Below are 26,561 nucleotides of genomic sequence, written 5' to 3' on the forward strand. Positions count from 1 at the left end.
GGAAGTGCCTGAAAAGCACGTAAAAAGCTTTAGACTTACAGGTGTTATATAATGGATGCATAAAGATACTGAGCATGAAAACAGAAACAAATACATAAACCAGAACCATTACAGTCTGTATTTTCTTTAGATACAGTGCTGTTCTGCTTTTATTCCAATAATACCACAAAGCTAAACGTCTAAAGAACTTATCGCAGCCTGGGTGGAGCAGTCCTACCTGTGAACCCTGAGCTCTGTGCGAGTCCAGCACCAGTAAATTCAAGGTTCCCTTTGGCCTTGCAAAAGCAGAAACTGAGCACTACACCTATTACATGCATCTAATCCAAGTAAATTGACGCTCATATATATATGTGGTTTGCGATGTACATTTGTGTGTACTTCAAATACATGCTCTTTGTGGGCAACCTTTAGAAAAAAAACATACTCTGTATCTTCAAGGAAATTTACACAGAGCTACTGAAGGAAACCTTGAGGTTTGCTCATTTATTTGCTCTCAAATGTCTCCTAACAAATAAACAATAAGCAGGCTGGAGGACAGCCTGAGGGCAGCAGTCAGGACCAGAACTGCCTAGTATCAGTCACCACAGGAATACATGAAGGGGTCTGGACTCAACTGCTAAAAGCTGCTAACTAAAAAAACATTAAAATACTGCAGTCTAATAAATAAACTTGAATATTTTTTAAATTTTACTTTAAAGTGTAACTTAAAAGTTGAATGTTCAAGGAGAACATCCTTGTGTATCTGTGCAATGTTAGTTGAGCACCAGGTGGGTACCTTTAGAATGCATGAGCAATATTTGTAAATGATGGCCAGGTAGAAAAATCAAGATGCTTATTTTTAGGAGTTTAAGGAATGAAAAGAATTTAGTGCAATTCCCACTTTTGTTTCTGCCCCTGTCCTTTTTCATACCAGAAGCAAATTAAGCAGCTTAAAAAACTGATGTGGACACAAACCAGGAATGTACTTTGGACTTGGACAAGAAGTTAATGGTTTGCATCAGTAGTACTTTCAATCACATTGGTCAGAATTGAGGTCCTTTATAGTATTCTCTTAATCTACCCTGTGTTCTAGATTTATATTGCTTTGCTAGAACTAAAATATTTCCAGCCACATTCCTAAAGAGACTTTGTCCTTGTATACTTCCTTTTGGGCATGTGCAAATACATTTTGTATAGATGCTCACGCTGCAGTGAGCACAAATGAATGTTAGGCAACTAAGTGCTGTTGTTTTCACAAGTTGGTTCCAAAATCTGAAGTTTATTATTGAACATGTATTTTTTAAAAATAATCACAGCTAAATCTGGAGACTTCTCTGCATCACCTACGTAAGTCATGGGGTGTCCCTGTATTACACTGCTAGTGATGAAGCTCTGAACTTTAATGTAAGATGACACAAAAACCTCAGTTCACTATCAAGAGGTTTTTTAGATAGCTGCAACATTGACTTTGTTTGGTCTCTATTACCCATGCAGTTAATATACCTGATTGCTTCCGATGTACACCTTATGTAGATGTGGCTACTTCAATAAAATGTTGAGTCATCCATGCATCATCTCCCCATACACTCAAGTGACTTCTTTTCCTGAAGTATACTTGATTCCAGGTTTACTTTGACTATCTATACTTACACTACAGTCCTTAAAAACTGCAAGGTAACAGTTTGTTCATTACTTCCAAATTAGATGTACGCCAGGTAATTAAGTCATATGCTATTAATCCTATACCAAAACTCCTTCTCGTGAGTCCCTTCTTTCCAGAGTTGCCCTGGAGAAGGTCCTTTTTATTGTCTGTCTGCAACAGAAATTATCACTTCCCTTCCCCTCCTGGCATTTCCTAGCATAAATGTTGACCCTTTATAATGCCACAATCGCTGTGATCATTAAAGCTTTACTGGGGTAGAGTCACATACACGTAAGCAATGAACATCCTACAACATATAGGAGGTTCTTAAAATACCAAAGCAATCGTAACACGATAAACAGTTTGTGTGATCATCACTCCATTTCACGGAACACTTGATTATAATTTCTTTTTTTTTCCCCTCAGCTTGGATAAAACCTTCTCAAAATTTTGCTTATAGATGAATTTAGGCTTAATCTTCACAATATGAATCTGCAAAAAATGAAAATCCCAATAAAAGGGTCTTCTGCCATTTCAGCTTTGTCATCAGCTGATCACTGGTGCCTGCAGGACTTAAGGAACCTGCATATCTTCTGATAAGGTAATGCATACTTCTATCAAATTACTACAAAGCAGAACAGCTTACATATTTGCAGTTGTTTTCCATATAAACTTCTGGTAAAGTAAAAAATGGTCAAATATATGCAAAACCTCCCCTTGCAGAGCTGTCAGACTGGAACTTTCTGTAAGATGCTTATGGGCTTTCCCATGTATACATTACCTCTCAAAGTTGTTTCTCAATTTGAAAAAAAAATCCCAATTGTTGGCATCTTCATTCCATGAAAATGGGAAAACTATTTCCCATGTGCCTAAGCAGTGTGGTCTCAAATGAAATGGAAACACTTTAACTTTCCTTAATAGCCCTCTAAATCACAATGCAGCTGAGCAAACAGGCTTTGTAAATGGGATCTATTAGGTTTTTATTTGGCTACTGGAGTGCTGCCTCTTGGGCAATATTTCAAACTCACAAGATAATATTTGCAAAAATGCAATAGATGGAAATAAAGAGAGTGAAGGAGGAAAATGAAAACCAGTTTTATATTTAATAAGTTCAAGTGTCCTACACCAAAAACTACCAGCGACTTCCAGGAGGCCACTACAGGTGACCCCATCTAGACAATGCTGAGGTAAATGTTTCTTAGAAATACTCCTAATCAAAAAGAGCAATTAATATCAATGTAATAGCAATTACTCTGCCATACATCATGGTAAACTAAAATCAAACTGATAAGAAAGTGCCAAATAACCCACATACATGCTTTCGCTATGATAGTCTCCAGGTAAGGCTTAGCGGCAAGTACAATATGTATTTTTAAAAGAGCTCCACCTGATTTTCCTGCTATGCATAGATTCAGGAGTAACTATCATACATGGCTTTCATATATGACGCACGTATTTTTGTCATTTGCCAATGCTGCGTCATCAGAACTGAGTTCAGCAGAAGGCTCAGGAGGCGGCTCTGCAGGAAGTGCTGGTGTTTGAGAAGCGTCTTCCTCCTTGGTGTCCAACTGCACGCTTTCTTGTGACTGACCGTCCACGCAGTCCTTTTTGGACAATGGGTGAACTGACACTTTTATTGCAATCTGTTGAGGTGGCTCATGAAGGGACGATGCATCAGAGTCCGCTGTGGGAGAATCACTGCGCTTCAAAGCATTGGGGATCATGTACAGCTCATCTGTTTCAGCAGCCTCCTGGACTTCCGCTGCCTGCCGTACAAAATTCTGTCCTTGCTCCTCCAGGCCGACAACCTCCATAATTTCTTCCATTATAGTCCTACAGTTCATGATGAGAGGTGGCAAAGGTACACTCCGAGCAAGCTCTTCGATATAGCGAGCAAATTCCATGGTCTTGAACTGGGTGACTTTGGCAAGCTCGAGCGTTTTGGCTGAAGTGATAATTGGGATGCGCTTTGCAATCTCAAAGGCTTTCTGGAGTTTCTCTGCCCCTTCTGTTCTGAAGAATTCATTGATTGCTTTCTCCGTTTTCTTCAGGTGACTGCTCATCATACATAACCGAGTAATGTTCAGTATCATAACAATGGTAAAAGCTACAAGGCAGACAATCATGTAATAGATTCCCATATCTCCAGAGGTAAAAACAACCCTCAGTGTCACGGTATTGTTAACACTGCCATACCTATTAGATGCGACACATGTGTATTTACCTCTGTCCTCAAAAGACACATTGGTAATGTTTAGTTGTCCATTGTCAAGAAACCACCATTTTCCTGCAAGAAAGGAGATACAGCAACTTACTTAGAAGTATTTTGTTCACGTGATCAGCACGCTCATACCAGCTTTATTAAACTGGCTTCGTGTTTTGGAAGGCAGGAATAATATTAATGAGAAGACAAAGAATTTACCATCTGTTCCTGAGGCCCTAGCTGTGTTACTATCGAATCCCTGACATCAACTGTGAATAATCAGATCATGCCCCAAAAGAGTCTCATAAGAAAAAAATGTCGATAGTCATGACATCTATCACAGTTTTACGATCAGTTACGTTACAAAGATGGGACTACTTATTCTGGAGAGCCTCCCAAAACCATGTCACACTTCCTCAAAGAGCAATAACAGTGGCACTGTGAGCTAGAAAAATCTACTAAGCCCTCCTTTTTTAGTTTTCCCCGACAATGCAATTTCTGCCCTCTGAGGGCTTCAGAATCTAATTTTGAGGTGTTATTTTTAAAAAGGGGAAGTAGGAGGAGTAAAATTGATGGGAAAGAGAAGAGACATGACTAATTAAGAGAACACCTTTGTTTGCCAGTATGAACTTCTATGCACCATGATGAAACTTTTTTATTCCTTTTAAAAGTCATCTCTATCAGTGCAATAGAAATGCTGTCTGCAGTCTCTGCTTGTAATTGTACATTTCACTTCACTTGAACCTGGCACAGTAGAACAATTTAGCTATTAAATTGAGTTTGAAACAACACGTTAAAATTCAGTGCTCCTATCATTGCTGAAGTGATTCAAGACTTAGCTAGTTACTGTGGTTGCCATTATATATTGCTAACCAATTATAATTTTAGTTCCTCAAGTAAGCTGCATTTTTATTAAAGTATCACTACCATTTAAGAGCTGAAAATGTGTATTTTTCATTTTATTCAGTGTGATATGACTTATTAAACTGTAACTTTGCTATCAAAACCATAATTTTACTCCAGCAGGAAAGCCTGGTGTCAATTCTTTCCATGTAAACCCAGCCCTGGGAGAGCTGACATGGTAGAGAGGACAGAAGGTGTAAGTTTGCCTCTGTGCCTCCTGCACACTTCATAGCGAGATGTCATATATGGGAGATTTCCTTTTAAAACAATGACATAGTATGATGTAAGCTAACAAGATCATCAAATGCACGCTGCTGTTCAGAGACAGACTCAACTGTTTTCAGTCTCTGTAACACAATCCCAAGACATTTCTGACAGGAACCTCAATAACCTTCCATAGAACAGAACTTTAGGTGTTCACTTATCTTTACTATCACAAAGTTTTTCCTTAAACTTAACTTAACCAGCTGCAATTTTAGTTTATTAAGGCAGGTAAGCAAAGACACCAAATCATTGATTAAAGGAATAAACCAGTGCAAAACCCCTGTGCAATGCACATAAGGCAAGGATTGCAGTTCTACCACAGGTTGGTGTATACCTTGGTTCTGCATTTATGTTACCCCTTTCATGGAAGTCCTTTTGTTGTTAAGGAGATTATTCTATTTTTTTTTTACTTTTTTTTTTTTTTCAAAGAAGAATCTATGGGCAATTCTAAAAATCACTAACCAAAATGAAAAGCTTTTAATTCAGAGTAATTATGGGCTTCTACCATTTTGAAAGTTTTTCTAATTAATCATGGCTTATCCAAATTAGTTTTTTACATTATCTCCAGTAGGAGTCTATGTAGAAAGTATTCCCACAAGATTCCTGCCTCAGTTGCTGTATGGGCAGTTCTTAATTATTTCTTTTTTTCCTCTTACTTAAAAGTTTTAAGTTAGCTGAAACAGTATTTTCTCCCCTATCTTAATTCTTGAAAACAGCTGAATCATTTTGCCTGAAATGAAAAAAAAATAAAATAGAATAAATAAAAAGCTCAGTCTAAAGCAGACATTCACATTGAAAAACTACCCCAATCTCCTGAAGTTGGGCAAATTCAGAGGAAAAGTGTCTTACAGGGGAAATGTCAGCATGTGTAACAGATAACACTTCTTTGTCCACCTCTAAAATAAGGAAAAATACAGAGTATTGGTCATATTGTCTGCTCCTTATTTATTTGAATGGTAATGTTGGCAAAATAGGTCTTTATTAATTGTAAAATGACAAAACGCCTTGCTCCAGCTGTTATAAATGACGTAATGGCATTGAACTGTGACTCAATGACTGGGTCTGTGCCAGCAGATCCCTGTCATCAGTGTAAGCTCAGTAAGAAAACAAAGATTAGAAAAGGTAGCATTGCTGGGTTTTGGTAACAACTCAATGCCATACTGAACATCACTACATCCATAGGAAAGAAAGGTCTTGTGATAGGAAACATTTCTTACAGGAAGACAATAATTTTCTTTAAGGAGGAAGTGCACTGTTGAAAGTGTTAAAGTGATGTTGCCTTAATATTAGCTCTGTGATTTTTACTGATTTGGTCAAAGTCTTTGCTCACCTACCTACCTAAACATTTGTGTTACTAGCTGTCTTTCTCAGTTGACTATACAAACACCTAAAGTCAGATGCTTAGCTACAGGGGAAAATGTCTATTAGTGAGCCTTAGTAAAACACTCTAGCACACTAATCACAATATGTAGTCATGCTCCCACAACTGACAACTGAAAGTCTGCTTACTAACTCAAGTAGTTCCTTTCTTTAGCTTTACTCAGAAAATTATAAAACATTGTAACATAAAATATAACCAGTTATGCTTACAGTTACACTATGCTGCTGCACATCCAGCTAGGTCAATTACTACTCCCGTCATAGCAGCTCTCCCTTAGGTCAGCTATTAGGCGAGCTGTCCTGCACTTAGTATGAATAACTAAGAGTTTATTTAATCACACTGTGAACAAAGCAGTCATTATGGAAGGATTACATGAGCAAAACACCCTTCATCTCCCCTAAAACATTCCCTTCAAGTATAATTAGGATTATCACCCAAACCTTCCATCTAAGGAAAACCTGCTTGTGTGTAATAAAGATCTCTGGCAAATGCAACCAAAGAGTCTTAACTAAAGCCAGGAAGGCTCAAGCTTGGCTCATCCTTCTGACTGTTGTCCTGTATAGATTTTTCTGTTGGTCATTCAGGGCATCTCCTGTTTCTTACACTCCCACAGTACCATGTGTAAAGAAAGTAGGCATATCAGGGAATTAGCCATGTTGAATTCATGCTAACAAACTACTCCCATATGTCAAGAGAATCCTCTCTCAAGTTGGAAAATAGCTTTTTAGTCTTTTTTTGGTGCCAGAGAAGAATAAGAGGACAGAGTGAGAAACAGGATCAAACCTTAAGACTTCCAATGAAAAGAAGCCTAGCTAGACCTTCTGCTATGTGCTTCAGCTTCTTGCTATGTGCTGTTACAAATAATACATTTTTTAAAAGGTTATTGTTTTCTTCCAAGGTGTGCACCACGAATTTATGGCTGCCATTGGGCTGTCACAATTTCACACAGGAAAATGCCACAATCAGGCCATTACATTCAGGTTATTAGCCAACCTGCTGAAATCAGAAGTCTCTCTGGAGAGGCTCCATCAGTAAGAATACTAAGATCTTACCTTTATTCTCCTCCTCTTGGAGCAGGCGGCCGTTGGAATTATACCATCTGTAATGTGGACTAGGACTACCTTGGACGTTGCAGTCGATCAAGGCACTACTCCCCTCCTTAACTATAATATGGTCGATGTGGGAGATCACCACAGGCACAGATCCCCTATTCATGCCAGTGTGGTTGAAAGTGCTATTAGTCACATCCTCAGCAGTTGTTAAAGCTGCTAATAAGATGACAAGGCGTGTGGTAGGCAGAAAGTACAAAAAGCAGCGGCTGTTCAGTATGCTCATTTTCCTTCGGTGGTAGACTCAACTGGCTGGGAACGGGGGTCGGTTCTGTTGAACGCAGGCCCTTGAGGTGAGGAGGTTGCAGGAGAGTTACTTTGATCTGTGCAATTTTATGTTTAAAATATCCTATAAAATAAATAAATAAGTACAATGAGAGGGCATGTATAAACAATCCATTAGATGTACTCTTTTAAAATAGTGACACATCCATTAATGCGTTTTCATCAATTCAGTGTCTTGTCTAAATGCTAATGTTATCACAGTCCTTATCCTTACTGGAAAAAGATGCATACATTTTCCTGACAATAGTGTTTGCTCAGAGTGGCAGGCGTAGGAGAAGGCTTTTATCACCTAGACACTTAGCAGCAACCACAGTTTTATGTCAAAAGTTCTAGAAATTTTTCTCTTTTTTTAGTATTTTCAAGATCAACAGAAAAAACAAAGGTACAGTATGTTAAAGCAGCCACTACCAGTTTGGTGCTGCAACTCTGTCACGTGCATAGTCTTAGGTGAGTTGTGAACATGATATAGGAAATAACTGTTCCAATTAAAGGTTTGATATACATATGCACAATTTTATCCGAGTACAATAGCACAGACAACAAAATATCTCTGATCATACACTTATATTGACCTACTGCATTTTTAAATGCAGTTAAAGTTTTCTGAGATGAAACAAAGAATGGAAGAATATTCTTAAAAGAAGATATTTAGTACATGATGAAGTCATAGTATCATAGAATAGTTTAGGTTGGAAACAACCTTTAAGATCATCAAGTCCAACTGTGAACCTAACACTGCCATTAAACCATGTTCCCAAGTGCCACAACTACAGGTCTTTTAAATACCTCCAGTGATAGTGATTCTACCACTTTCTTGGCAGCCTGTTCCAATGCTGGACAACAATTTGGTGAAGATCTTTTTTCTAATATCCAATCTAAATCTCCCTGTTGCAACTTGATGCTGTTTCCTCATGTCCTGTCACTTGTAGCTTGGGAGAAGAAACTGACACCCACCCCACTAGAACCTCCTTTCAGGTAGTTGTAGAGAGTGATAAGGTCTCCTCTGAGCCTCCTTCAAGATAAACATCCCTAGTTCCCTCAGCTGCTCCTCATAAGATTTGTGCTCCAGAAACTTCACCGACTTTGTTGCCCATTTCTGGACATGCTCCATCACCTCAACGTCTTTCTTGTAGTGAGAGACTCAAAGCTGAACACAGTATTTGAGATGTGGCCTCATCAGTTCTGAGTACAGGGGGACGATCACTTCCGTAGGGCTGCTGGCCACACTATTTCTAACACAAGCCAGAATGCCATTGGCCTTCTTGGCCACTTGAGCACATTGCTGGCTCATGTTCAGCTGGTTGTCGATTAACATCCCCAGGTCCTTTTCTGCAGGACAGTTTTCCAGACACGCTGCCCCAAGCCTGTAGCATTGCATGGGATTGTTGTGGCTCAAGTGCATGACCTGGCACATGGCCTTGTTGAACCTCCTGCAATTGCCCTTGGCCCATCAATTCAGCCTGTCCAGGTCCCTCTGAAGAGCCTTCCTGCCCTCAAGCAGGTCTACACTCCCGCCCAGTTTGGTGTCATCAGCAAATTTACTGAGGGTGCACTCAATCCCCTAATCCAGATCACTGATAAAGATGTTAAACAGAACAGGCCCCAGCACTGAACCTTGGGGAACACCATTGTTAACTGGCCCCAGCACTGAACCTTGGGGAACACCATTGTTAACTGGCCACCAGCTGAATTTAACTCTGTTCAACACCACTCTTTGGGCTTGGCCATCAAGCCAATTTTTTTCCCAGTGAAGAGTACATCCATCCAAGCCATAGGAAGCCAGTTTCTCCAAAAAAATGCTATTGGGAACACTGTCAAAGGCTTTACAGCGTCTAGGTAGACAACCTCCACGGTCTCCCCTCATCCATCAAGCAGGTCACCTTGTCATAACAGAAGATAAGGTAAGTTAAGCAGGAGCTGCCTTTCATAAAGCCATGCTGACTAGGCCTGAACACTTGCTTGTCCTGTACAAGCCACATGATGGCACAAAAAATGATCTGCTCCATAACCTGCCCTGACACCAAGGTCAGACTGACAGGCCTGACAGTCATTTCAATATCATTTTAAGAGCTGTTTTATAGAGAAAAATACTGTCTAGTGCAATAAGTATGGATAAGGTTTCTTTGAGATACAAATGAAGTTGAGATTTTTCCATTTCTTATGTGGCATTAAGCATTTTATATTTTACTTTTTGCGCACACTACAATATGTTCCCTCAACTGATCATCTACAACGAGTCTTTTCTTTCAGTTTGTAGACAGAGGGGTTGGGAGGGGTTACAAATGTGCTCTCTATTGGCCTCATTATGCTCCCAGTGAACACAACTGGCATTCAGTACTGATTGAGGGCATAACGTCGGCCTCAAAATGAGCACCTTTGAAAATGTCACTCAGAGTCGAAGGGCCACAGATGATGTTAAAATCACAATAGAGTATCTAACTTTCTCATTTTTACTCATGTGTTTCTAAGGTATAGAATCGAAACTTAGTGAAACTAACTAGTTAGAGGAATCTACTTGGAATCCAACTACAGATAATCATCTAACAAACTTCCCCAAATGAATATTTCTCTTGCAAAACTGCTTACTTCATTGTTCAGAAAGGAAAGAAAACAACACTACTATCTTTCACTGGAGGTTGTTTTCTTTTCCATCCCCTATTCTCTGTAAAGCAATGAAATTGATTTCATACGAATAGATAGAACTGCTATCAGAAGAGCAAAATAGTTTCCTCCGTTTTGCAAGACGAATCATTACTAGCAATTACAAACTACGTTTTTTTACATAAGATGCATGCGTGATGTGGATACTTGTCACAGCTCCAAGCCTGCCTTCATTTTTTTCTCTGTTTTTCTAACTGTTGAATGTGGAAATATTTGTCTTGAAGAGCCAGAATAATTTAAAACTTTAAATTAATACGCAAATGTCATTTGCCATATAAAGCTATATAACAAGGACTTCAGAAATCCACTTCCAGTTATGCAAAGCATGTAGAGCTCATGCTTTTTAAGTTCTGTATAGGTATTGCCTATCTGAATCTGTATTTTGGCAAAAAACCTTCAATTTTACTTGTTCACTTCAGTAACTATTTACATCTCATTTCTACTACTCCATTAACCTCAGAGACAGACATTCTTTATGGTTACACATATCTGCTCTATAAAATGTTTCTGTACAGTGTTATAGATCTGCATTGCACCATACTGAAAAGCCAAAAGACACGTCACACTTCTTGGCAAGGGAGCAGGAACAAAGACTGTCAAGATTAAGACAATGGGAAGGGCAAAGGAATAACATAAATTGATTAAGCCAGATTAATGTCTGGCTGCGGCTTGTTATTATTGTATTTCAGCCTACTGTATTTTTTTTGATGACAGAATAATCAGTAAAACCAAAAAAGGTGTTTTGTGTGAAGAGCAATTTGCCTTCCAAAAGGAAATTAAATAGCATCACTCTGACAAGTGAAAAGAAAACCTACAAAGAAGGACCAGCAGTGTATTAGAAAGCTCAAGGCCGTTGGTGGCCCAGTGAATCCCTATAGCACATGGATGTTGTTTGGAATGTGTGTGGTAGCAGTAGCAATGTAAGGTGTGCTTATGCTGTATGTTTTACCTGTGTTTAAAGCAGAGCATATGAAAGCAAAAACTGTTCTTTTGCGTAGTGATAACAAATGTGACTGGTTCCTAACATGGTCAAAAGGCCAATTACTTGACTGTAAATAACAGCTAGAGTGTTTTAAGATGCAAATTTGGACAAATGTTCCCAATGCAACTAGGAGTGACAGCCTCTGCTCTGATAGTGAGGAACAAAGAAAAATGGACAAAACCAAAGAAGGTTTTCTCAGCCTCACCTATCACAAGGAAGTTTAAGAGTGGCCATGCAGGGATTTGCATGTCTGGGACCCTCTGCTAACCTGTTGGGCAGGCCCAAAAATTGCTCAAGTCAGGTAACGAAAGCAGGAAAAAGCAGAGAGAACTGAAAGGGTAGAAAATGTGCTCACACCAGATTCTAGTGCAAAGGGAGATTTTCTCAGAGTTTCTGTCCTACTGCTTTGCCGTAGGCACACTGGTAGCCTGAAGATATGAGGGAAAACAAATCTGTGAGCCAGCTGCTTTGTTAAACATAAGTGATGTAATGGGTTATGATTCAATCACACAACTAAATGTGGAGAAGGCTAAGTAGACTGAAATAGGACTGCTAGGATGTCTTCCTGCTTCTGTTAAAGAAGAGAGTCCAGAATACTGGAGAAGTGGATACAGTGTTGTCACCCCAGATCTTGGCTGTAAGAGGCAGTAATTAGCTGTGGCCCATGATAACCCTGATGAAGGCAGTCAAAACTGTAACCCTTTAATCTGACACAAAGTCAGAAAAAGCTAGATTGACTAGACTAAAACAAAGATTCCTATAATAAGTCTGCAAGACTAACACAGGACACTATTGAAGGGCGACATCTGTAATATTATCACTTTGTAGGAATAGACTGAGACTCTAGGAGTATTTTTGCCACAAAATGGTCACTATAAACAAAAAATATAGAATATATTTCACATGGTTCTATTCACTTTCTCCCTCCCCTCCTTTTTTTTTCTTCTTAGTTTTAAAACTGTGGTGCATGAAAAGGAAAATTAACACAGTGACTTTGAGCTACCTTTTTCACTCAAAGCTGTAGCCAGGAAAAGGCTTACCTTCCAAAATGGAATTAGAGGAACGACCAAATTCCTCTCCAGCACCTAGAACATAGATATAGATAACCTAACCTGCTGTATGGCAGCTATATCAACATTTACCACTGAAAGATGGTTGCCAGTGGTCCTCATATTAAATAGTTTTGGTTTTTCTTTCCCAACTCAAATAGTATGTACTGAAAATCTGGAAGTAACGTATTTCCTGCTCGCGGGATTAATTTCCAAGGAAAATTGCATGAGGCGTGAGGGAAATAGGGCAGGCTTTTCCTCTAAGTGACACAACAGCCAGCTCTAGCTTGCTCTTTATGCATTTCTATCCAGAGAAGTTCCCCAGATTGTGCTCCAGAACAAGCGCAGCTGCAGGGTGATGGTATTACTCCTAACAATGTGAAACAGGGACAAAAACAATTTAAACTCTTCTGTCCAAAATTAAGCATCAGTCTAAACAGCAGCTGCTTACAGCTCAGACCAGACGGGAACATTAATCATTCAGAGACTTGTTGAGATCCATCATTTATTTTTTTCATGTAGCAGATCAGTTTGCTTCCCAGTATTACTGCCACCAAAGAAAAGAACCGTGGGTGAGGGGCCACGTTTGTAAGTACTGCATTTGTGCAGAATGACATGATGACAGAGCACAAAAGAACAGAAGCAGAGGGCAGTGATCCATACCTTTTCCTGGCTTGCTCACTTCTGTAAGACTGGCCTGTTCTTGTTCTTGGAATAATGTGTAATCCTATTAACTGTGAGGTTACTCAATTCAGAAGTGAAGCACAAAAAGCCAGCTTATTGTATAATGCATAAATTACGTTCCTATAGCTTTAACATCTCAATGCTATCTTGCTTGGCTTGTAAGTGATTAAGAAAATGAAATGATTTTCATTCTAGGTCTCATTTGTCTATAAATAAGTATTAAGAATGATGCTACAAAACACAATTAAAGCTAATTCTTTATTATTTAAGAACTGCTTACTACCTTTCCCAGTTTCCACGGGCAATGCTTTTGCAGAGCAGGCAAAAGTAAAAGCAGATTTTACTGGAACAGGAATGCAAATGAAGGAACTTATGCCACACATTAGGCAAGAAGCTCACTGACAGTTCACAGGCTTAAGAGTGAGAACCACCTACGGAAAAGGTTAAGCTGTTAGTGCCCAGACGGGCAGACAAAGAGAAATGACACTCATTTAGAAACATTTGGGCTTCTTTTTCTAGCCATTTGCTAGTCAGTGAAATATTAAAGAGTTGGTTCTGAAAGAGCTGCTCCATTCATTTTCTTTGAGGGAGGATTTCAGTCCTTCATAACTTCATGGTTTTCTGCTTCCCTGGCTATGACGAATAGGTGCCATGCTGGTAATGTCTGTAAGATGAAGAGCTTCCTTCTGCACATCTAGAATGGGGCTTCCCAACTGGGAATCAGCTCCCAGCTACGTATGTATTTCAGTCTCTTCAGTTGCTTTCAGCTGACTCGCAATCTTGTAGAAACTTCTCGTCAATTCTATGTGATACTGCCCTGGCCACCTGGTGTCACATAAGGGTACAGAGAAGACAGACCCAGGTTCCTCTCAGAGGATCTCAGTGACAAGGAAGACAAGGGAGACGCACTGAAATGGAAGAAATTATGATTACTTATGAAAAAACCTTTAAGCAGCATGTCAGCCAAAGCCCTGCAACAGGTTGCTCACAGGGGCTATGGAATCTCCATCTTGTAAGATGTTCAAAACTCGACTAGACACAGTCTGAACAAACTGGTCTACACCGGCCTTTCTTTGAGCAGGGTATTGGATCAAGTATCCTTCTGCGTCCCCAACCAACCTAAAGTATCTCTTAATACTCCTGAAACACAAACATAAGGATTGCCTTGGAGAAGTCAGCATGAAAAAATATGGCTAATCTTAAATTCTAAATGGATGCTGGGAAATTGCCTTCATAATCCCCTTCTTAACCCTTTTATTTTTGAGTACCAGTATTTTAGAATGACAAGACAGGCGGAGAGTGATGAATACAGGTGAAAAAAAATCTGTTTGGCCTTCTCCATTGTACTTACATGATAAGTATGTACAATAGTAAGTTTTTTTTAACCATAGAGAGAGGACTTATTTCCAGCATAGGTAACTAATGAAATATCACTTATTCGGGGTGTCTGCAATAGTGAATGAAGAGAAGTTATTACCACCTGTAGATAGTCAGACTCTAAAATCAATGGCCTATTATCTGCTGATAGATCAGGCTTCTTGATGCTAAAGAATTGCCAGTTGTGGTGAATCTAATCTTGAAACAGAATAAAGCAGAAATAAGTCAAAGACAGACTAGCTTTTTCAGACTACTGACTTCAGAGGGTAGATGAGTAAGAAGAGATATTGTTAAAAATACACACAATATTGAACAGTGTAAAGAAGACAGCTGAGGCACATGTATTTACTGCTTTTCATAATACTAAAACAAGATACATTTCAGTGAAACTGAGGTAAGAAGACGGGGCAGTGGGAGGAAAGGGAAGTAAGTTTTTTGATTAGCAATGACTAGACTTCAATTTTCTTGACACAAGATAAAATAAGGGCTGGGAATTTAGGAAGATTCAAGATTGTATATAACCTACCTCAGCAGGTTCATAGATTATCACAGTTTATGCAGAACATGGAGACTTAACTATGTTCTGTGTATTCATTGTCCTCTGAGTGTATGGCCCTGGCTGTTAGTATGGCGATTTGGAGTCCTTTCCTAGGACCTCTGTCTAAAAGAAATTATAATAACGAAGCCTACAAATGAAATTTAAGTTTTGTAGGCAGTGCTATTACAAGCACACATTTGTCAGTTTGTTTATTAAGGTGACAAACGATAAATAACAAAAGAAAGAAAATTAAAAAATCAAGGGTTGTGGCTTATTCTGCCACTGATGGCAGAAATGGAGTAAAATTTGTCATAAGTACCTTCTAAAGCTACCTGTTCTGAATGCATCCAATACTGCAGGGGGGTAACAGAGTAAAGTCAATGGCTGTAAAGATTCAGTTACCTTAGTTTCAGGATTCCATAGTGTATCAATAAACTGCAGCAAGAAATCACCATGCTATAAGATGATTCCATATTTCACATTTGTTATAAAAAACGAATGCTAGATTCAGACTTCTTGTGCAGGGAAAGCAGCACATGCCATTCTATACACCAATAGTATAACGAAGGAGCTCTTCATGTTGCTTTTGTAAGTGCGTAAATGCTTTAGAATATTTTTGCTGTAAATTTCCCTGCAGTTTTGCTCCTTTTTATCCTGCTTCATGTCTTGCTATTGCAAACTAGCAAGCATACGGCATCCTTGAGACTTTAAGACCCCCTTGACTTCAAATATTTAAATGGACTCAATGATTTAACCATACCTTTGAATGGTCTGATGTGCACTCCCCTCATGTTAATGAACACTCAGAGACCTTAACTCATTAACCTAAAAATGAATACATGAAGGCTGTTGGTAGGTAATTATTGGAGAGATTATTTAAAAGTACCCCCACAATGCCAAACCTCCGAAAGTTCCCTTTTGATGTGGCAGCCCTTGCAATCTCTGCTGTGTCAAATCATCTTTTTGTGAAACACACTGAAGTAACAAAACCAGTCAGGCAACTTGGATGCTTAACTTTTCATTAAATAACTTGGGTTTTTGTATGTGCTTTTTGAAGTGGACTGAGCGATTTAAGTGTTATTTCTTGGAGGTATTTTAATGACTGCAGTAAAAGCAAAGTTTTATGTGGAGAAGCTTGCTGTTTTTAATCAAGACAGGTACTGTGGTAGAAATGTCCTACTGAGTTGTGGGCTACCCAGATCATACGGCAGATTCGACATTATTAGTAGTAGAGGCTTGATTAGATATACACTCCTTGCAGGGATTTTAACCTTACAAATAAATATTTTATTTATGCAGATTATCTAATTTAGTCAGCATTTGTACTTATTTGGAGGCAATTACCACTCGGTATAATTTTGTATACAAAGGTACTATTACAGAAACGTCTGTATGGCTTTAAGAGACACTTAACCGCGTGCAAGCTTTCCAACATAGCTGCTGTTTTGCTGTTGCAGTAAATGCAGATGGATCAATGCTTAAAAGTCCCCTTTGTTGAGAAAGGCAACACAAAGAAGATGCACATAGAATCTCTCCCACACTTCCACATGCATCTGCATGCTGCCTGGCCTCACCAAGTCCTGCCTGTATTTCATTTTCTCACCTCTTATTTATACTGTAACTCTGGAAGCATTATTCTACCAACAGCTTAAATAACCACAGTCAGCAAATACAACAGATCTCATATGCTCTTGGCATGGCTTATGTGACCCTGCTAAGAACTCAGCAATGCAGAATGTGGCCCAGTTCACTTCCCTCCACTTCCTCTTTTGAGCTGTGTTTGCCAAAGCTAACCCTCCTTTAAGCGCATCTAAGTGTTTTCTTTTTCAAATGAAGAAGGAAAATACCAGATGTAGGCCGTTCAAACAAGACATAAAATTAAGTTTTGTTTAAACACAGATATGAAGAGCTTTGCAGGGTTAAAGACTTCTACTATTAACATTTAGTATGTGCTTTGAATAAATGAATGTTTTCAATGCACTGAAATAGTTTCATTATACCATTTTAACAAAAGGCTGCTATTTTAGTTGAAAGACAAAAGAGAACAAAAATAGGAGAAAACAGATTTTAGTATCACTAATTCTTTGCTATCCCTATAGAACTGCAAGATGGATATAACTTTTAATGATTGGTTCTCACATCTGTTGGTTTCTGGGATGCACAGCAAGGAGGTTACACATGGGTGCTGTGATTAAGACGGGATTAACCTTGTCAGAGGGGAAATTTAAAAGAATCTGACCATTCCTGTCTGATTGCAATAATAAGAATCACTTCAGGTTAAAAGTGATTGCACCTATTTCCTTCAAAAGTAATATAAGGGATAGCAGACAGGACTCAAAGGAGTTTGCCCTGCACCCCAAAACAATTTCAGTCTTGCTTGCATGCAAGTATGATCAATTCATCCCTTTACAGGCATGCCTACATAAGGCCCAGCATATCCAAGAATTCAGCTGGAAGCCCTCAAGAGTTTACTAAAGAACCTCTAAAGTTTCAGACCTTTGTTCCAGTTATCACTATGTTGGATTAAAAACTGTACTATTAAAGTAACCTAACTTTCTCAGCTTTCAGTACAGTCAGTTGGACTGTGTACCACGTGGTCATGCACTGGGGGCAGCAGTGCAGCCCTGGTGCCACATGGGTGCCCTGGCCCTGCATGGCTTAAAAGTTTCAGCAGAATTTTTTTCTTGGTATAAAACTCTCAGGGTGGCAGAACTATGTCAAATGTTCAGTTTGGACTAGGTAGATTATTCTTAAATCCCTTTTCCAAAATAACATCTGTACAGAGTTCCTTATTTCTGATAAACAGGCATCAGCCATGGTCATTTATTTTATTCTGAAATTAAAGAGTCTGCTACCAAAATTCCCTAGCTAAATCAAAATCACCAAATCTGTTTTAATTCCTCTATCCTAATACAAATGGGTCCTGTCTGCCCTCCACGGCCTTCCTGGCAGACAGAAGATAATGCTACAAAATGCTGTTACGGTTTATTTTAATCATAGCAACTGGTGAAAAGTAACAGCACCTCAATTGTCTTGGAAATTATGTTTCTAAAATGTGTCTGTATGTAGATAGAAAATGCCATTGCTTTAGTTCACAGAACTAATTAACAAAAAAGACTAGAAAGAGAGGTTTGCAAAGGTGTACAAGTCTGCATGGATGGATGGCAGCTCAGAATCACAGGAATGAAACAAGTCCAGGAAGCATGCAGGAGCTCAGTCTTAAACCACAGTCCTCTGGTGACATATTAATACAGTTCAGGATATCTCAAAGTAAAATCACAGGTATCTGCACCTGCAAAAACTTCTATTAAAGGTGCAACACTCAGAACAGCTTGCTTTACCTCCTGGCAAGCTCACCCTCCCTGCTCTAAGATGTATCCATATCTCAGTAGTGCCTTAACACTGTCAAGAAGTTTAAACCATAAAAGAAATGCAAGTCCCCAGATTCCAAACTTTCTAGCAAGAACTGAAATGGAGATTGGTTTTGTTCCATTTAAATCACTCCCCTGCATCTGTATCATTGTGTCACAAATGGGACCATCTCCTAAAGTATGGGTTGGCTTTGTATATTTCTCTTGGTTGGTTTTGTGGGATCTTTTCCCACCAGTTAAAGCGATGAATACACTTTAACCAGGTTCCTGTGCAGACTTCATCCTCCTCAGAGGATGGAGCAGAGGACAGAGCAGTACCTGTCTAATTGCAGGGAGGCAAGGAGAATGGGGCAGGGAGGCAACTGGAGTCGTGCAATATTGATCAATTCAGAATTCACTGCCATGTTCTCACCATAATTAAATGCTTTAAGCAAGACTGATTTTCTCTCCAGTCTTTCGTGACAGAAAATATACTTTGGACCAATACCCCATATTACTGTATTACAGTACAAAGAATGCCTTTTTTTTTTGGTGTGGATGATATGCTGTTTGCCTAGGCCTCTGGAAACTTCAAATTCTTCAGAAAAAGAAAAAAGTGTACAGTGTACACTCCGGCTGTGTCATGTGCAGTCGACGTCAAGCAAGTTGATATACTGCAGTCTAAATGAGAAGGCTTTCTCATATAAAAGGATTCCTACTACATTGACCACAAGTGTATCAATGGTGCTGCTGCTAACTGTACATGCCAAGACAGATAAACATGCAAACATCATCTCAAGTGAAAAGAGATCTGCCGTATTTTGTTCTACTGCAGTAAACAGAGAAACTCCTCCACATTGCGATGGCTCTGGAAAACTAAAATGCTCCATTGTTTTCCCTTTTAGCTCCTTTGCGGTTTTTCCTTTTAACCAACTTTACACTCTTTCTGGCAAATGCATACCAAATGAGGATGCATGTTGTATTTCACGTTGCTTACATGGTACTTCTATTTCTGGAGCAGGGTTATCAGGGAAGCTCCGCTTGAGATGCTTCAATTTAACAACGAGAGAGGACTGTTCGGAAGTGCAGTCTCTTACAAGGCTCTTCAGATAAATGCACTAGAAAAGTGCCTGGTCAGTAGTGCTCTCTGTTTTCTTAAGCTCCCTCCTCCTATGTTGTTCGAATTTGTCCCGTTAAGCAACAGTATTTGATAGCCACTGCAAGATCGCTCTGAAGTTTTAGACTGATGTTCCCTCAAGGGCACTTCGGAAATTGAGTTTTACCTCGTGAGACTACCTTGTGAAGTAAACAGTTAATTAAAACAAAATATCATGAGGCAGCCTTTATTTTAAATGTAAACCTGCACAACTTAAGCTCTCTGAAGAAGTCAGCCCCACTAAAGAGATCTGCAGACCGAATTCCCACGTCCCTTTCTTCCTCTCTCCCCGCACGGGACAGCAGCGGGCACCCTGCCCGACCGCGGGCTCCGGCGGGAGCGCACGAGCTGAAGGTGTCCAGGAGCAGCTTTGGGCTCAGCAGCTTTTTTGCTCGTTTGTTTCTTTTGCCTAAAGCAGCACAGTTTCCCGCAAGCCCCGCTGCTGATTTGAATTAATCCCTTGAACCTTCATGGCGAACCCATCGCTACTTCATTCCCGTTGCGCGGGTAGCTCTCCACGGCGGGCTCCCCAGGCATTGCTGGCGACAGCCGCGGCGGGAGAAGCAGAGTATCGGGCTTGCCAGGCTCGCCGTGCACCGATCCGCGCTCCGGCGCCAGGGGAACTGCATTCCCAGGGCCCCCGGCGGCGGGACAGCGCGTCCGCTGCGAGGCTCACCGCGCCGGGGACCGCCGAGTTCCGCAGCCACCGCGGCAAAGGCGCCGGCGCGCAGGTCGGCGGCAGGTGCCGGCGGCACGGCGGGGCCGGTGGAGGCGGCGGCGGGCAGAGCATCCGCAGCACCGCCGCCTTTCCGCTCGCGGGGGGAACCGCGGCCCGCGCCCCGCGCCGCGCCCGCTCACCTGCCTGCCTGCCAGCCGCTCCCGCTCGCTTGCCGCCGCGCGGCAGCGCCCGCCGCCGCCGCCGCGCCCCTCAGCGCGCCCCGCGCAGCACCAGCCGGGGCTGGGGCCGGGGCCGGGGCCGGGGCGGGCGGAGCGCGGCGCTGCCGCAGTGCCCTGCCGCGCCGCGCCGCGCCGCGCCGTGCCGCGCGGTGCTGCAGCGCTGCCCACCACCCCGCCGCTGTCGGCTCCGGTACGGGAAAGTAGGTCAGGGCGGCACTGAGCATGCTCGGGGCCGGGCCGGGGGGCGGCCCCGGGGCTCGCGTGGGGCTCCCGGGGTGGCAGCGCCCGGGGTCGCCGCGGCGGGGCCGGGGCCGGGGTTGAGGCGGCGGGGGGCGAGGCAGCGGGCCGTGAAAGTGGCTGTGAGGCCGCTGCGGTCGAGACGGCAGTGACAGGGATGCTGCTCCTGCGCCCCCGCGGGTCTGCTCTGACCTTACGGCCGGGGAAGAGCGCGCTCGTGGGCCGGCGGGCGCAGCCACGGCAGGCGGGATGACCGCCGCTGTCCTTGCATCGCTTTTCGGAGGTGCCTGCGGGAGCAGAGGCTGCGGGAAAAGGAGAAAAGTCCAACCTGTTTGGATAAGCTTGGAAATCAAAACGCTGTGCTGCAGAGAAATGACACACGTGGTTTCCCGCAGGGCTATATTCGTAACGGATTACAGCACCCAAATCCAGGTTAAGCTGGTTCTGAGGAGGTCCTGGCCTGTGGGAAGCTGACGCTGACTCTGTAGGTATCCAAGTGCTATATCACAAGAGGATAAAACTGTCTTTTAGCTTGAGTAAAACATCTTGAATATGAGTGATGCTACTTATGTGGGCTGTACAGCCACTGAAAATGGGTTGGGATGTATGCAGGCAGCTGCGGGCAGGACGCTGGGAGGGACCCAGTGTGTGCTGGTGCTGTCCAGTGCCTCTTGCCCCTTTACTTCCTCTCTGACCTTGTGGCATCAAAAGAGGAGGATGAAGGATCATCTTCAGCTGAACATCAGAGCCAGAGTGTTAAACCATGGAGGTCTGTTTCTGGACATTTGTAATTCTGTAGCCTGGCCTGGACTCTACTCTTGTTATTCTTTTCTGATTGCTTCCAGGGCAGTAGTAACTGAAGCTCCTCTGCTCTGAGGAGGAGTCATCCAATGAGAAAGCATTTGCTGCAACTGCCAGAAAAAACACGGGTTAGGACTGCTTCCCATTGCAGGGGAAGCTGTACATCAGGCTCACTGGGTGCACGTTAACACAGGTCTCCAGCCTGCATAGGGAAAACTGAAGAGGCACAGCAAGAGAGGGTTCAGAAACTTAAAGGAAGACCTGCTGTGCTAGTATGCGAAGGGTCTGGGCATCTGCACCCGTCACTGTGTGTGCAAGGAAAGCAAGGGTGGCTGCAGAGGTTTAACAGGGATGCAGCCAGTGCTCAGGAGTGGTGCAGGCACTGGTGAGACCAGGACTGCTGATGGCCAGGGCTTCTGTTTCCGCTACAGAAAAACTGGAAGACTGGGGAGGTACCTGTTGTTGTTAGGCTTGGCTAGAGCCAGATGCAAGCTGAGGGAATAGGTCGAGTAGTGTGCTTGCTACTCATCCATTCACCCAGCAAAACATTTTCTTGATGGAAAGAGCTGGTTTGTTTATGGGACGTTGTTTGCGACTGTTGTGTGACTTGAGCTAGGTTAGCATTGCTTTCTCTGCATTTGTTTTTCCTTCTTCCCATGTGTGAGTATTGGTTTTGGACACAATCAAGTGGCTTTTATATATCAGTTAATGATGGAACGGTTAGATAACAGAATCTCCAAACTCACAAACTCCTTTGAGTCAGGTAGGACTCTGCTGCTCTCTGAGTACCTGTCAGATCTGTGCAAGATGAGGTTGAAAGTTGTCTCTGGAAAAGTTACACATTTTTCCATAGTCCCTCTGGAAGTGGCTACCCTTTCAGTCTTCTTAGGGTCCAGTGAACATAAACCTGTGGTGCTGGAGACAGCTGTAGGAACTTACATGCCCACACACCTGCTGAAGAGGCGATTTTGCTGGGACTTTTGTCCCCTTCCGACACTTTGGTGTCTTGGTATGGCCCCACTGCTGACTGTAAAGCCACCAGATTATTTGCTGTATGCCTTTTCCTGAGAGATCACTATCTCCTGTATTTGGCATGGCCCGTGCTTGTCCTCCCATTCACTGTAGCTGTTCTGGGAGTAACTCATCAGGGAGATGTAACCATGTGGACTATCATGGGAAGTCTCCTGTTGCTCCCTGTGGTCTGCAACAGGGAGAAAGCAAAGACTTAAACCACCACTGCAGTTAAAAGCAGTATCTATCCTACACAGCATCCTTCGGTTCAATGCTTCCTTGATGTCCTCTTCTTCCTTCTCCATCTCCCATTCTTGCAACCAGTGTATAGCAGCCCTGAGGAAGGCAGCTGAGTGAACTGCCTTTTCCTGCACTTGTTGCACACAGCCACTATCTGACCTGAAGACCAGCAAGAATCTGCCTTCCAGCAGGTCTGGCTACCTTGCCCGGGGCTTTAAATGCCTGATCCTGGCCCTTTCTCCCAGGTGTATCATTTATGCCTCAAATGCTGCAAGTTTGACAAGCTCTCTGAAATGACTCTGTGCCCTGCCAGCTAAGCTTGATGTCTTCAGTGAGTTGGAAAAAAAACCCCTAAGGTCACTGTGAAAGAGAGGGAGAGCTGGCTTCAAACTAGTACTGTATCCAGCCTGGAACAAGGTCTGAGATCCCAGTCTGTCAAGTGAGCATGTGGACTTCTGGAGGCGTTTTTCCATCCCACCTTTCCATTAGTGCTTGCAGCAGCTGCATGCAGGGGACTGGTGCACTGAGGGGGGCAGGGACTGTGACACAGGTCTTCCAGATGTGCACCCTAGCTCTGGATTAGCTATAAAAATGTCCCTAATTTATCAGAGATTAAACCATTATATACAGATAAGAGCATGTAAAGAATAAAACTGAGGACGTGGTTATTTTCGTCGATAATGCCTGCTGTAGATAAACATTGGCATTTCACACTTAGTACTACAGTGAGCACATTTTACTCCTGTAAAACCATAGCTTCATTTAGTAAGATGCAGCCTTTTATCTTAAAGCATACATAGCTTTGGCATGGCTGATAATTGTATCTGAACGGCATAATCAGGGAAGCTTTGTAATCACACTGTTAGAAATCTAAGATAAGGTTAAACTGTACATTTTGTGTAATTAAGAGTCCCACCATCCACCAGATGCAGTGGGATACAGGAATGGCTGAGATGAGCCTGTGTGCCACACCACGTAAAGTAGTGTCAGAGGTACCGAAGGAAAAAAGGGACATTTCTATATAGTATTGAGCAAAATAGCTGTCTCAATGTACCAGTCAATATAGATGTATTGGGGGATAGTCCATTTAGAGATGAGATGTGCGTATTTCACATAAAGTAGAAAGGAAAACTTTGATTACAAGAAATGCCTTTTTTCAGTATGATGACGTTACTCCTTTCTTTCTTTCATTTTTTTTTGGGGAAATTTCTAGACCCAAGTGCAGTCAGCTCTTGTATGCATACTAATGAGAAAATATTAACTTTCTCTATTATGATCTATATGTTCTGCATGCTATATTAACTCAATTTAATGGTTTTGTGAAATATGAGCTGCATTTTATTTTCATTTGTATCTGCAACCTAAGATTGTTTCATTAGTCACTGTAATCGTGTTATTGCCATCTGAAAGACTGCAATCCCAAGGTACACTAGCAGCGTTTTCTTGGTTGAGCAGTATCACAGATTTTGGGAAACATGTGTGCACCTGAAGGGCATGGATCTGGCTTGCAACTGATCTCAATCAGGAGAGAGGTGCAGGAAGTGTATGGCCCTGGGAACTCCTGACTTCACCAAATATGCCAGACTGGTGCAGGAGAAGGTGTCATGGGAGGGGACAGGCATTCCTGCCTTGAACCAGACAACTGGGGTCTAGTTAAAAATGCTTTATCTATTAATTTATGTAATCCAGCATACATTCTTGCAGCAAGTGAAAAAGGACACACTTCTTTAGCTATCTGCTCAGGGAGAGAGCTTTCTTTGTATCAGTCCTTTCAGAAATATCGTACTCTGACTTGTGTCCTAGACCATTGCGGCTAGTATCGTGGCTTGTGTTTTCTTGTTTCTCCTCCCTACCTTTTGAAATAACTCAAAATAAATAAATAAAAAAGAAATAGTCATGATCTTATGGTGTTTTTTTTTAATTTATATCTTCTGTCACATAATGATAACTACTTTTCTTCTGCACTTCTGAATTTATTACTTTCCAGTTTTTTTGGTAGTTCCTTTTTGTCTTCTTTAAGTGTACAAATGGGAATGACTAAGTAAAATTTGTTCCTCCCTATGCCTTAAGAGATGGAGTTACAAAAGTGTTGTTGCACAGGTTCTTCTGTGATGTGTGCTACAGAAAGCCCAGCGTGTGGGTGTGCTAAGACAAGGTCAGATATGTCTGCATAAATTATTGGTAGCTGAGGAGATGGTGAAATCTATACCTCTTGTGATCTGAAGGGAAAATTCCACAATGCAGTCAGGGAAAACTGGGTTCACAGGATTTCACACCATTGTTTAAAAGCCGACAAGTTCTTTAGGACATGAAGAAATAAAAGAAAGGCTGGTGAAAGCCCCAGCAACTTGCAGAAAAAACTTTACATGTGTAAGCTGAGGCCAACTGAGAGTACTTACAGATAAGAGTTCCCTTCTTTTTCTGCACCCCTACCACTTCCCTGCCCCATGATTTCCTGTACATTTCCATCTGCCTACTGAAAACTGGAAACAGAATGTTGCTTCAGAGGACACTGCTGAGATGAAACTCAAAGCTGGAAATGAAGGGTCACTGAGCTAGAAATAGAAGGATCTCAGTTCTCTGTCTAAGCCTAAAGAGGGCTTTTGTCTTCAGACAGAAATATTGGATGACAAAAGGATTAGTGGGACTGTGGGTAAGCCAAAGGCCTAAGGGTCAAAACAGTTGTTAGATGTCTCAGGCGTTAATTCCTTTTCTTTCTACACCAAATTATTTATTTCAACTTTCTATTGTGTGGAACAATGATCATTTCTCTAATCACCGTTGCTGACCTCGACTGGCCTGTAGCTCTCCATCTGCATATACTGAGGTAGGGCCATAAAAAAACAGATCTACACCACTAATTAGCTTTTGAAACATCAGTGTTTACCATTTGTGTGAACTGTCAGGCATTATACCAGCACAGAAACAATCTACAATTGCATGTCGTGAATGAAAAATAACACAAGGCACGAAACACAGTGCTGAGTTGCACACGAAGGAGAAGATACTCGGAATGTTGCGTGACCTGCAGCAAGATTCAGTATTTATGTCAGTGAGAAAGATGAGCCAAGTTATTCATGAGGCTGAAAGGAGGAGGAAAGGCATGTGATCTTGGAGCAGTTGGAATGATGTTATTCTTGTGGGAAAAAATCGAGATGATCATGCTAATATTGCCATTTCTGTTACACTCCTATGAGAGCCAGAATTTCAGGAATGAGTCAAGCTTTGTGTGTATCATCCAAACTCAAAAAGACAATAGGATTTTAAAGCATCTGTTGATGCAGTTTTTATTCCTTTTTTGTTTTGTATTTTTATAAAGCAAATGCTTTCAGAAGGTAAATCAAAAGGTGTGAATTGTGAATTAGGTGGCTACAGGATGGGGGAACTTTTAGAGAATATAGTGTAATCATGCATTAATATTTAAAAACAACAACAACAAAAAGACAATAAACTATTAAGGATTTTATAAAATAGGAATGAAGCCCCAAAAACTCTTTTCAGTGGTGTAGTCTGAAGCTATGCTCTTCAGTGACACTCTACACTTGTCAGAGGAAGTTGAGCGTATTGTTACTGGAAATAGTAGGAAATGTGGCTTTGAAGTTATGGTTATCATAAAGAATGATGATTCTGTTCTTCTGCATGGTTAGCACTTGAGTAGTGCTGCTGAGCAACGTTGAAATGCAGAATATTCTGCATCTTCTTCCTGATGCAGAAGATATTCCAGGCTGGGCCCTTTTAATCTTTAGAAGCCCCATGTGTCATAAGACTATGCATTTTCTTATTAGAAAATTAGATAACCTCTTTTTACAAAT

The 26,561-nt window shown here is 41.5% G+C and overlaps 1 protein-coding gene across 1 annotated transcript; it reads right to left on the minus strand.

Moving 5' to 3' along the window:
• Nucleotides 1-2,593: 2,593 nt before the first annotated feature.
• Nucleotides 2,594-7,794, minus strand: MFAP3L (microfibril associated protein 3 like). The gene is made up of 2 exons (XM_061993482.1): nucleotides 7,425-7,794; nucleotides 2,594-3,908 (listed from the first exon to the last, which is right to left on the minus strand). Exons 1-2 carry the CDS (start codon nucleotides 7,705-7,707, stop codon nucleotides 3,046-3,048), a joined length of 1,146 nt encoding a protein of 381 aa, XP_061849466.1. The 5' UTR covers nucleotides 7,708-7,794; the 3' UTR covers nucleotides 2,594-3,045.
• Between the last annotated feature and the right edge of the window lie 18,767 nt (nucleotides 7,795-26,561).

This window comes from Colius striatus, chromosome 3 (genome assembly GCF_028858725.1).
Source record: "Colius striatus isolate bColStr4 chromosome 3, bColStr4.1.hap1, whole genome shotgun sequence".
Taxonomy (NCBI): Eukaryota; Metazoa; Chordata; class Aves; order Coliiformes; family Coliidae; genus Colius; species Colius striatus.